At 37.8% G+C, this 11,302-nt stretch overlaps 1 protein-coding gene across 2 annotated transcripts in view; it reads left to right on the top strand.

Moving 5' to 3' along the window:
• e2f4 (E2F transcription factor 4) overlaps positions 1–9,974 on the top strand; it is an 89,638-nt gene extending 79,664 nt beyond the window's left edge. The window contains exons 1-11 of one of the 2 annotated variants that reach the window (XM_078949026.1): positions 26–220; positions 3,537–3,646; positions 4,099–4,261; positions 5,375–5,417; positions 5,501–5,565; positions 5,645–5,833; positions 6,198–6,279; positions 6,364–6,510; positions 6,601–6,648; positions 7,896–7,940; positions 8,036–9,974. In XM_078949026.1, coding sequence (XP_078805152.1) covers positions 56–220; positions 3,537–3,646; positions 4,099–4,261; positions 5,375–5,417; positions 5,501–5,565; positions 5,645–5,833; positions 6,198–6,279; positions 6,364–6,510; positions 6,601–6,648; positions 7,896–7,940; positions 8,036–8,151 — 1,173 coding nt within the window. In that variant the 5' untranslated portion in view covers positions 26–55 and the 3' untranslated portion in view covers positions 8,152–9,974. Of the gene's footprint in view, positions 1–25; positions 221–3,536; positions 3,647–4,098; positions 4,262–5,374; positions 5,418–5,500; positions 5,566–5,644; positions 5,834–6,197; positions 6,280–6,363; positions 6,511–6,600; positions 6,649–7,895; positions 7,941–8,035 lie in introns of those variants that run through there. The other variant, XM_078949025.1, reaches the window with a different exon arrangement.
• Positions 9,975–11,302: the final 1,328 nt, after the last annotated feature.

Raw genomic sequence — 11,302 nt, 5'->3', positions numbered from 1 at the left:
ATTTAGTCGGAAAGCAGGCAAGAGAAGAGGGGAAGTACGGAGCTGATCCGGAGCAATGATGGAGCTGGAGACGGCCAGTAACAGAGGCGACCCGGGAACCGTGGGAGACTCGCTGCAACCGCAGACGCCGAGCAGGCACGAGAAGAGCCTGGGCTTGCTCACGACGAAGTTCGTCACTTTATTACAAGAGGCGAAGGACGGAGTCCTGGATCTGAAAGCTGTGAGCTCTTTGTTGTTAGCTAGCACATGTCACTTTGAGCCAGCCCGCAGTCGTTAAGTTACATGGTATCTAGCTAGCATGCTAGCCTAGCTTAGCTGTGTGACAGGCTAATTTGAATGAAAGATAGCTTTGCCTTCTAAGTTTGTTGTTTTAGTTCACCACTTTTACAATTAAAATCACATTTAATATTTTATGGTGCAGATTTTTGCCTTTCTGAGTGAAGAAACGAAGTGAATTTCAAGAACACCGGTCAACTTTTTTCGACTCTCTGCCCCCCTGCAGATTCAAAGTTTAGAAAGTGGGTCAGCTTTTGTCATTCTACTCTCAGTTAAAGCCACTGCACCTTCACACTTGAGCAAGTTTGTTTTATGATTGATTGCGTCTTTGTCCACGAACGACATGCGTTTATAATGTTGCTTTTCAGAAATGACTCAAAGCGTGAAGTAGTACTCGCACAGATGTTGATTAAATTAGGCTAGCTTTGTTTTTCACAGTACAGGGGCCACATTTCCACATTTCCATCACTAGCTTTAATGCAGGAATGTTTACTATTGGGATTCTGCTAAAGTCCCACATTGTTTGATGTAAAAGCTCAAATAGTTTTCTACAAATACAAAAAAATATATAACGTTTGCACTTTTCATATTTTTACATTAGGGGTGTTACGATTTATTTGAACAATTTGATCCACTTTATAATTTGTGCTTCACGACATGATTTATAGTCCGGGACATCTTTAGCCAAAACATCAATCAGTGGGACTCAGAGATAAATAAATGGGTACTGAACAGTGTCACTTGTATTTCTTGTAAATGTAAATAAAATGGCTTAACAAACAAACAAGTAATTCCCATTTTAGTGTCAAAGTTCAGCCCACTTTTGCCATAGATAGGGTTGTTACGAATAATCAGTAAATCGATTTATATTGCTGCGATCCAACCAGATTGACCTGAAGCAAGTTGTTAATTGAGTCAACGTGTTTTATTATTATAAAATCCTTTCAAAATGAAATAAATCAATTATATGGATATAGGAAAACACCATTTGGATTGAGGTTCTGAAGGTTTATTTGACCATAACTGTAAAAATAACCGAGTGCATCACAGTAGACAACACGCATGTGACGGCAGCAAAGCATGACCAACCATCATTACGGCTCGATGTGTGGAAACATAATTTTTGACCATACAGTGTGGTCATATGTCGCAACTTGATGAAACCAAAAATGTGAATGGATTTGACTAGGGCTGCACGATATAATGAGGAAAACTCGCGGTATGCGATATTAGTGATAAACATTGCGATGAGGATATAACTTGCGATACATGAACAAATAGCAAAACGATCAAAACCATAATTTCCATTTCACTGCAACAGTTTTAATTTAAATAAGAGTTGCCCCTCGTCTACATAGGAGGCCAACATAAAAGAGCTCCATCCCATTGGTCAACCACGTGAAAGGCTCCATCTGATTGGTCAAATGTTTAAATGAATTTATTTGATTCATTAAATACTTCAAGCTGCTATGAGATTGTTTTAGCACTCTTAAGGTTACGATTTATTGCAATTTTTGCAGACTTTTGCATGATATATCATATCATGATAACGATAAATTAGTGATTTATTGTGTCTAGATTTGCCATTCATTCTTGTTTGTGTGTTTGTACACTTATTTAATTTACGCTTGGTTATTTTGCAAGGAATCTGGAAAACCTCCGCTGTGCTGTTCAGTACCAGGTATTTCTCTCTGAGTCCCACTGATTGATGTTTTGGCTAAAAATGTCCTGGATCTATTTTAGGTCAGTGAATCGGATCGTTCAAAATGAACAAATATCTACTATAAATCGTATTGTCAACCACAAATTATTATATTAACCGAATTGTTCAAAAGGATCAATACACCCTAAAAAATGTAACATTCTTAGAACATTCTAGCCCACTGGATGGGACCATGTCTTTGCTAAATTCAAAGTTTTTCCACAAACTGGACTGGAATGACGGTTGATCAGTTTTTGCTGATATCACTTGTGTGTTGTCTGCTGTGATGGTCGATTTTACATTATAGTAAATAAACCTAACGTGCCTCAATCCAAATGGTATTTTCCAATATAACTAATTTATTACATTTTGAAAGGATTTTTTTTTAATGGTATAGGTCGCTTGGATCAGCAACTTGCCTCAGACAGATTTATTTGGTTGGATCGTAGTAATATAAATCAATTTATCAAATAAGTGGATTGATTGTTTCCCCCCTAATGTACATATTTTTCTATAACAGTCATAGAAGAGAGACACTTGAGTCTAAAATCATTTAAATTACAACACACTGATTCTGTTTTGTTATTTTCTTAACTGTCATTTTGACCATTCAGGCATTACATTATGTATGAAGAGTTCTGCTTCTTCTCTTTTTGAGTCTGTCTTCCTGATCATTTCCTTCTTGTGTGACTGGGTTGATATAGTGTCTGCTGATACTCTAAGCTGCGCTGCACCTCGCAGATAAAACACTCCACGCACGTGCACACATTTTTTTTCTTTTTCTTTCCAACTGACTTCACTTTGCAACCCTTTTTGCTAAGTTTAGACGTATCAGCACTTTCCACAATGTTGCCGTGTAAATCACCAAGAAGCCGGGCCGGTTACAGGACTGGGGATCCGGCCAAAACATTTAACCAATTTGAGTAACATTCACAAATTTAAGACTCGATTTTCAGGTTAATCAAGTCCTTTCAAAGCTTGAGTTCTTTGGTTTAGAATAATAATAATAGTAATAATAATAATAATAATAATGGATTGGATTTATCAAAACAATTTATATCTAAAAAACAAAAAATGGAACTTTTATTAATAATTAGATTAAAACGTAACAAATAGCGGCATATTTCCAGTATTAAAAAAAAAAATTCAGTCATATTTATCTGGGCATTTGATACCCAGATGATGATAAAGATCAACGGGATTCATTACCTTTTGTTTGTTGTTGTTAAACCGGTACAAGCTGGTTGGTAAATGTTCCGTTCTTTTGGGGCATTATTGTTGTACTACACACATCATTCATTTCTTTATCAGTCTGAAGGAATCAAGCAGCAATCACATTAATAAAATGGTTTCATTGGAGTTCACATACGCTTTAAAAAGAGCAGAAAGAATGTCATTGTTTGGTGTTTGTAAAAAGATTGAACATGTTTTATGGTCAGAGGAATTGTATGTATTACTTATATGAAACATCCCACTGATGGGTGGAACAGACTGTTGGAATAATTTCTCTTTTGAAATCTTTTTCTTGTATGGTAAAAGTGTTTCTCCTGTTGTTCAGGCTGCAGATACCTTAGCTGTGCGACAGAAACGGCGGATCTATGACATCACCAACGTGCTGGAAGGTATTGGTCTAATAGAGAAGAAATCCAAGAACAGTATCCAGTGGAAGTGAGTGCATTTTCATCTTTTGCGGAGTTTCTTTTTGTTTGTTTTTTTAATTGCAGAACACTCCTGAGTGTAAGCTGCAGCCCTGGCCAAACTATGCTAAAAATAAGAGACTTATACTCCAAATAATACAGTACTAAAACAGATTTGTATGTACTTTCCCTTGGAGCTGAATCGCAGCTGTCAGTTCTGCTCTGGACCACTCATTACCATAACAAGTCACAGGTTTTGGATCAGGTTTGGTCTCAGTCTGGAAGAGGAGTCTTCTGCCAAACCCCTGTGTCCGCTGGAAGCGGTGATCCGGCATGAGAACCTCCATCAGAGTCTGGCCTCTCACCTGTGCAGCAGCATCTGTCTTCTTTCCAGACTAGAAACGGAGGACAGCAATTTATCTCTGCTTGTGTTTGAATGTGACTGTTCTCTGCCTGGCTGAAAGCAACCCGCTTGTGTTTCAGGGGTGTCGGTCCGGGCTGCAACACCAGAGAAATCGCTGATAAGCTGATTGATCTGAAGGCGGAGCTGGATGACCTGGCTCTCAGGGAACATGAACTGGACCAGCAGCGCGTCTGGGTCCAACAGAGCATCAAAAATGTCACAGATGACTCCAACAACAGCCCATATCCTTGAATAGAAGCCATTTATATATATTTACTCATACCTGCTTTGGTATTTTTTGAAGGGAGAAGCACTTGTAATATTTAATTATGTGTTTGTTAATAGAGTCAAGTAAATCTTCTGGTCTCACTCTCCAAAATTATTTCCAGATGAGAAAAAACTAAAACCTCTGATGACTAAAGGACATTTGATGGTCAATAAAATTGTTTTTATTGTGTTTGCCTTAAAAAATGCAGACTTTACCATTCTGCACATGTCATAAAGACTTCAGCTACATTTTTTAGGAGACCTTTAAGTGGTTTAGATGCTCAAACGTTTCATTAAAGCCTAAACAGCGTTAAATTGTGACATTTCTAGTGCACAAAGTTAAGATAAAATTGGAGTCGGTGAAACCTAAACTGCTCATAAGCGGTAATAATTTATATTAGTCCCTTCATGTTTGAAGAATCTGTAGCGTGAGGCTCTATCTGAAATCTGTGGATATTATTAATGTAATCTGATTACATCAATGATGTAATTAAACAAAATTATGATTTTAGGATTGGATAAAAAATATTCACTTATAATTGAGAGATTAAAGTCCCACTCGGGTCATGTTTTGATCTATTTTCAAAGCGTTTCCAGTGGTCTTTTAGTTATGATGATGCTGTTTTTAGGCGTTCTCTATCATATAGTTTCTGCAGAGCGGCATGCGTTCATTAAAAATTCACCTCTTAAGTTGTGGGCGGGACCATTGGCGCAGAGAAACACCGCCCCTCCTTCTCTCCTCGTTTCGTGGGCGGAGCAGGGAGCTTGTGGCCCGCCCAGCGTGTTTTCTGTGTCACAAATATGATCTTTTTCACAACGATTTGAACAAACAAATACCCAGAACTTCAATTTAAAGCTTCATTTGCTTTAAATATGTTCCCATCAACAGAAGAGAATGTTAAAAACACAGTTTTCATTGGAGTCTTGATCTTTTTGTCTTATGGTATCACTTTTTGAGTCTCCTCTTGTTTTTAGTGTTCAAGTATTGAACCTTTCAGTTCAGAGCTTCAAACAGGAAGTTGTAAAAATGCTCTCAGATTGAAGGAGAATCCCGTTTCCATGCCTGTAAGACCTTAACGCATTCATACAATGGCCTATGTGAAACATGAAGACCTCTGCAGCGTTTTCAAAGGTAACCGGTCTCCACTTGCACTTTTGGACATTTATTTTCCTGCACAATCTCATCTCACTCAACCTTTTTTCTGTTTTTCACAGGTGACACACTATTAGCCATCCGTGCACCCAGAGGTACACAGCTGGAGGTGCCTATGCCTGAAGCTGTAAGTGGGTTGTGGATCATTGGAGGTTGTTTTTTTTTTTGTTGCAGCTCAGAAGTGACGTGTTTTTGTGCGTTTGTAGATCCTCAACGGACAGAGAAAGTACCAAATCCGTCTAAAGAGTACATCTGGTCCAATTGAAGTGTTGCTGGTCAACAAGGACCCCTCCAGTGCCTCTCCTGTGGTGTTGCCCGTCCCGCCTCCAGATGATGTCCTTCAGAACCTCCCAGCGCCGACCCCCACCTCCCAGCCGCCGGCTGCTGCCTCTCAGGTTAACGGAGATGCCTGTTCCTGTGGGAACACGCTGCTTATGCTCTGCCTAACTGTCTTCTTTGGAGATAAATATAGAAACAACACCAGTGAGTCTGAAGTTTTACGAAAACCTCTTCAAACTTCTAGTGAAAAACTCATCAAGCCATCTTTTCCATCCTACTATTTGGAAGTTCTCGTCATTTATCTTCAACTTTCATTTGTAGCAGATTTAGTCACAAATTCACAAGAGATTGCAACAGAAAACTGGACAATTCAGATGAATGATACTAAGGCAAACCCCTCTCAGAGCAGCACACGCGCCCTCAACACATCCACTCAGTCTCTGCTGTCGTGTCTGCATCCTTTTTTTTTCCGCCTTCCAGATTCCCAAAGCTCCTCCAGCTGCTGCGTCTAAACCAGCTCTCCCCACAACCGCAGTTCCTGCAGCTAACCAGACGATGCAAGGTCGATTACAAAACAAAAAGCAGATTGTGCAGGCTTTGCTCCTGAACATAATCTTTACTGACTCTTCTTGTGGTTTCATTTTAGAGGCGGCAACTTCTGCTCTACAAACCCCCATGACAGAAGCTGCTGCAGCGGTTACCCAGCAGCTGCAGTCGTCTGCCTCCTTGGATGGATCTGCATCATCCACCGCCTCCGCTGCATTTGAGCCGATGAAATCGGAGCCATCTCTATGTGAGTTTCTGCTCTTTTCCAGGCATTTTAACATGTTTATGAACTCTGGATCCATTCAAATGATTCGTTTGTTTGTTTTTGTTTTTGTAGTGCCAGATTTTCCTAAAGAGCTTTCCGACATGTTTGATCCAACAAAAGGTAAACTTTCTGTCGTGAGTTACATGTCAGTGAAAAAGTAGATTTCTTATGTCCATATCCAATTCAACCGTTCACAGATCAAACCATCATTCTTACTCCTATGTTTAAATTGTTGATATATTTATTATATATGTGTGTCTATTCGACGGACGTATGGAAATGAAAAAAATATGTATTGAATCACCATCATTTATTACCTTTTGTTATTACGTTTTGTTATCTGCTGTTTACAACAGCAGATAACAAAACCGGTTAAAACACTAAGATTTTTGAAATGCTGTTTAAATAATGTCAAACTCAAAGTTTTTTCTGTCAACTTCCTGGTTAACTCCAGCCATAAACAAAGCTTATACCACGGTCCGGTTGAATACTCGATTCTGATTGGCTGCTGGGTATGCATTAAAACCTGATAACCGCACGATGAAAAAAGAAGTTTGGTCAGCTAGCTTAAATGTTCTGTATCACTGCGCCGGCTTCTTTAAAACAACCTTTTGCTTCATCATCTGGACAAAAACAAGCGGTAAGAGAGGTGAACTTTCTCTCTGAACTGATGCTTTATTCAACCCATCGGGACGATCAGCATATATATATCGCCGAAACTTGACTGCAGCGGTGGTGCTGCGCGACGCGGACTATTTGTCAAGTGATGCGGCACGTTGCGCCGCATAACGTAGCATATAGTCCGCTTTTTGTGAGAAAAGCGATCCAAATCGGAAAAAAAACAAGAATTAAGGACTAAAAACTGTTTACTATGTATTGCTTTTGTAAGTGACCATGGTATAAGCGGGTTAATGGCCTTCGAAGTGTGCGTTTATTACTTTTGAACCGTCCGACGCGGTTCAGGCTTCCACGGCGTGCGTTAAAAAGTAATAACCGCACACTTCGTCTGCCATTAACCCTTACATAAACATCGCTGTTGTTTTGGATCATTGAACAACAAATCCTAAAAGTCTTCTCCACAGTTTTGAAGCTAGTCCTTTTTAGTTTTTAAACTAAAAACAGGCGTTTTAAGGCTGTGAAACTAGTTTCTCACTACACACTTTAATAACATATGAGTCCTGCTTGATAGAAGGAAAGCATTTATGATTTTGTCAAACTGAACGGATTTTGGAGAGAAGACACAGCCGATAGAAGAGAACGATTGATGAGGTCTACAGCCAAAACTGTGAAACTCCAAAAGTTCAATCCAGTGAACACTACAGTATGTCTGCATGAATTAATACCACTTTGATGGATTTCTCCAACAGAAATCATAAGTGGAGACTTGTTAGAGGACTTGATGTCATCAGAAGGTACGTTTTTGAGCTTAAACTCTCATACTTTAGAAGGTCAGAACACCGGCTATGATCTTAAGCGTTCTGATTGACTCCTCCTCTTTTGCCCTCAGTGTTCTCGCCTCTCCTCCGTCTATCCCCCCCACCCAGCGACCACGACTACATATACAACCTGGATGAGACGGAAGGCCTCTGCGACCTCTTTGATGTGCCTATCCTCAACCTCTGACCTTTAAACTCATTCTCTCTCAACTTTTGCCTCACCCCGGATGAAAAAGAGACGCGGTTCAAGGACACCCGTCTGCAGCTCACAGAGCAGCTGGCTGCGCAGACGTGCAGGCGAGAGCGAAACCTTTTACCTGCTGTTTTGTTTTGTTTTTTAAAGAGAAAAAGTCAAAGTTCTATTTTTGTGTATAAAACAGTTTGTATCAACCAGGAGCAAATGTTAAAGACGGCGTGGTCGTGTGTTTGAAAGGACGAGGTCAGGTGGTCGCAACTCACGAGTCCCAGCAAACCGCCAAAATATGCACTGTCCTTATGTACATAGAGAATATTTATATTTTGTAATAAAGCTGACATCACTATTGTTTGGTAACCGTAATTCATTTTAAACAATAAAATCACCACACTCATGCCATTATGCCCTTTTTATGACATGAGGATGAAACTATTCGGAGGTAAAGTGCCGTTGATCCATTCAGAGGAGCTGCAAGCCAGTAAACTATCAAAGACATGCAGGGATATTTAGTATTATTTTACCTCAAACCATTTTAAAAATCAGATATCACCTTGGTAAAACTTTATGCTCTGGTTACTTTGGTGCAGCGTCTTTTTAAAGAGCATTTCTAAAGAAAGCGGCTCAAATCTGCACCCAGTGTCCCGGAGAATGAGGTCAAATCGGGGTCAGCTTACAGCCAATGAAAAACCAGACTGTAAATTTGATTTTAAAAAGAATTTGAAAACTGTTTTAAGAATTGAAAGTACACATTGTAAAACTTCAAAGGAAGTATTGAAAAGGTAAAAAAAAAAACGTTACTTTGGGAAAAAATACATTGTTAAACTTGAAAGAAATACGAAAATTTTGAATTAAAGAAAACCATAAAACTAAAACTGATGCCAAATGAGAAAAAAAACGGTTTGGCTTGTAAAAACTGCTGTTTTTTATTTTTAAATGAATATTTCTTCATCACTCTTCCTCTTCACTTTCAGTCCTCAACTTACAGTTTCAATTCAGATTTTTCTCCTTTTTTTAACTTTCAAATTAACTTTTTTTAATACAAATTTTCAATATTTCTTTTAAGTTTAAAAAGAATATTTTTTTAGTTTAAAACTTTTTTTAAATTTCCTTCCAAGTTTACGATGTGTACTTTAGAGTTTTAAACTTTTTGATTTGACTTTTTATCTGAAATGTAAAGGAGTCTTTGTTTAAAGTTTACAATCTGGTTTTTCTTTCACTGTAAGGCGATTCTGATTTGACGCCATAGAGGAGCTCAAAAGAACGACACAAAGCTGGACTTGTGGATGAGTGATTACTAAAACTGCACCTTTCATAAATGAACGACAGAAAAAGGGCCTGTAGTAAAAGCCTCTGTTAATAATAAACGCCACTTTACTCGCTTTCTGTGTGGCTCACACAGTAAATGTTACTTTCATAAAATGGGCTTTTTTTCTGTATATGTGGCTCAGAGTCTTGTTTAGTTTTCGTCTTCTTTCTGTTTATGGATGTGTAAATTCTGCATGTCCCTCCTAATGTCCCCCCCCCTTGCATTCGGGCCGTTCCATCACGGTTGTTGTCGCTCCCCTGGCACTGATGGATTCACACTCGTGTTTTTACAGTGTTTGCTGGTGCAAAAATCCTCCGTGTACATTTTTGCTCCGACTGATGTCTCTGTATGTAAAGGATGGACTGTGTATATCACTCTCAAGCTTGTATAGAATAGCTTTTATTTTTTATATCAGCTAGAATTGTTATTACATGATTGTTGCTACTAATTTGGGACTTTACTTTCAAGGTCAACCAATTCCCTGATAAAACTCTCATGCCTTGCCAAAGTGTCCCGTCTCATTGTTGCACTTTGTTTATCTGGTTTTGAGAAGCACTGCAGTCAATAAATCCTTCCTCTGCAGGTTTTTATACTTTAAGCTCAGTGGCTTTTTTTTAGCGGTTTGAAAAACTCAAGTTTCATCAAACAAAAAAATAGTATTTTCATTTTTAAAGGCAATAACATTTCTTTATTACAAAACGTTCTACTAGTAAAACTTTAAACTTGGTCAAATTGTTAAGTTTTCAATATTTAACTTCATTCTGGCTTTAAAACTTCACAAATGTTCAGGACAAACTTATATATTTATTTTTAGCAAATGATACAAATATAAATGTACATGTTAGCTTTGATTGATTTCTTTTTATTTCCAAACACAAAATTAAATATTTAAATTAGCACGATAAAAGGGGTAGAACAAAAATCTCATGAATTCCCTTTTATGCAAACATTTCTACATTTTAAACTTATAATTAATCACATAAACACAAAAGAATTGGAAGGGAAAAAAGCATCAAAGTACCAAAACAAAGTCCTGATTGCCCATCCATTGTCCTCTCCTCATTTCCTAATGTATCCATTGAAAATGTTCTATTTTTTATTTAATTTATCACATTTGTACTCATGTTGATGCTTTCCACAGACAGAAATGCACATGCTGGTACTTTTGTGAGTTGCAACAAGTTTGCTTCATGTCATTTTTCTTTTTTTGCTAAATATTCTCTTTTTTTTAACAGGTTTGTATTTTCTGTGTAAGTAGTTTTTTTTCCCTTTCTTCATAAATATAAATAATTTTCATTGTATTAAATTATATCTGTAGCCTTTAGTCATTTTGATTTATAGAATAAAATTCGGTTATTCATTCCCACTTAATGAATTATTTTTATGGCTTGTTTTTTCTTCTTTGGTAAAATGCATAGTGGATCAATACCATAGTTCAGGTTAAGGTAGGTAGTAGCGTATATACAGTAGTATAGTTGAGAAAATATTTAAACTATTCTTCTTAATATTTCAGTAACATTTTTAACTTGTGATTTCCGACTTATTTCATGGCCAATTACAATATCTAGTGATTTAATGTCATGTCGCTGTGTCTGTAATCACCAATTTCCCTTTTAAGTTGATCTTTTGATTACCAGAGGCTACTCATCCTTCCTCGTACATTTCTTTCTTGTCAACAGTCATCTTTCTGTTAGGATCAAAATGGTAAAAAAAAAAAAAAACTTTATGAAAAGCAGGTTTGTATTCCCCAAACTACTGCTCTGTCACACTCCTATCCCTAAACATGGAAGTCACTGATAAAGGCTCTGAGATGGATTTGCCATACACTGATTTTAC

This window comes from Oryzias latipes, chromosome 6 (assembly GCF_053564925.1).
Source record: "Oryzias latipes strain Hd-rR chromosome 6, Olatipes_Hd-rR_3.1".
NCBI classification, from domain to species: Eukaryota; Metazoa; Chordata; class Actinopteri; order Beloniformes; family Adrianichthyidae; genus Oryzias; species Oryzias latipes.
Note: the sequence above shows the minus strand (reverse complement) of the source record. Positions and strands in the feature narration are given on the sequence as shown.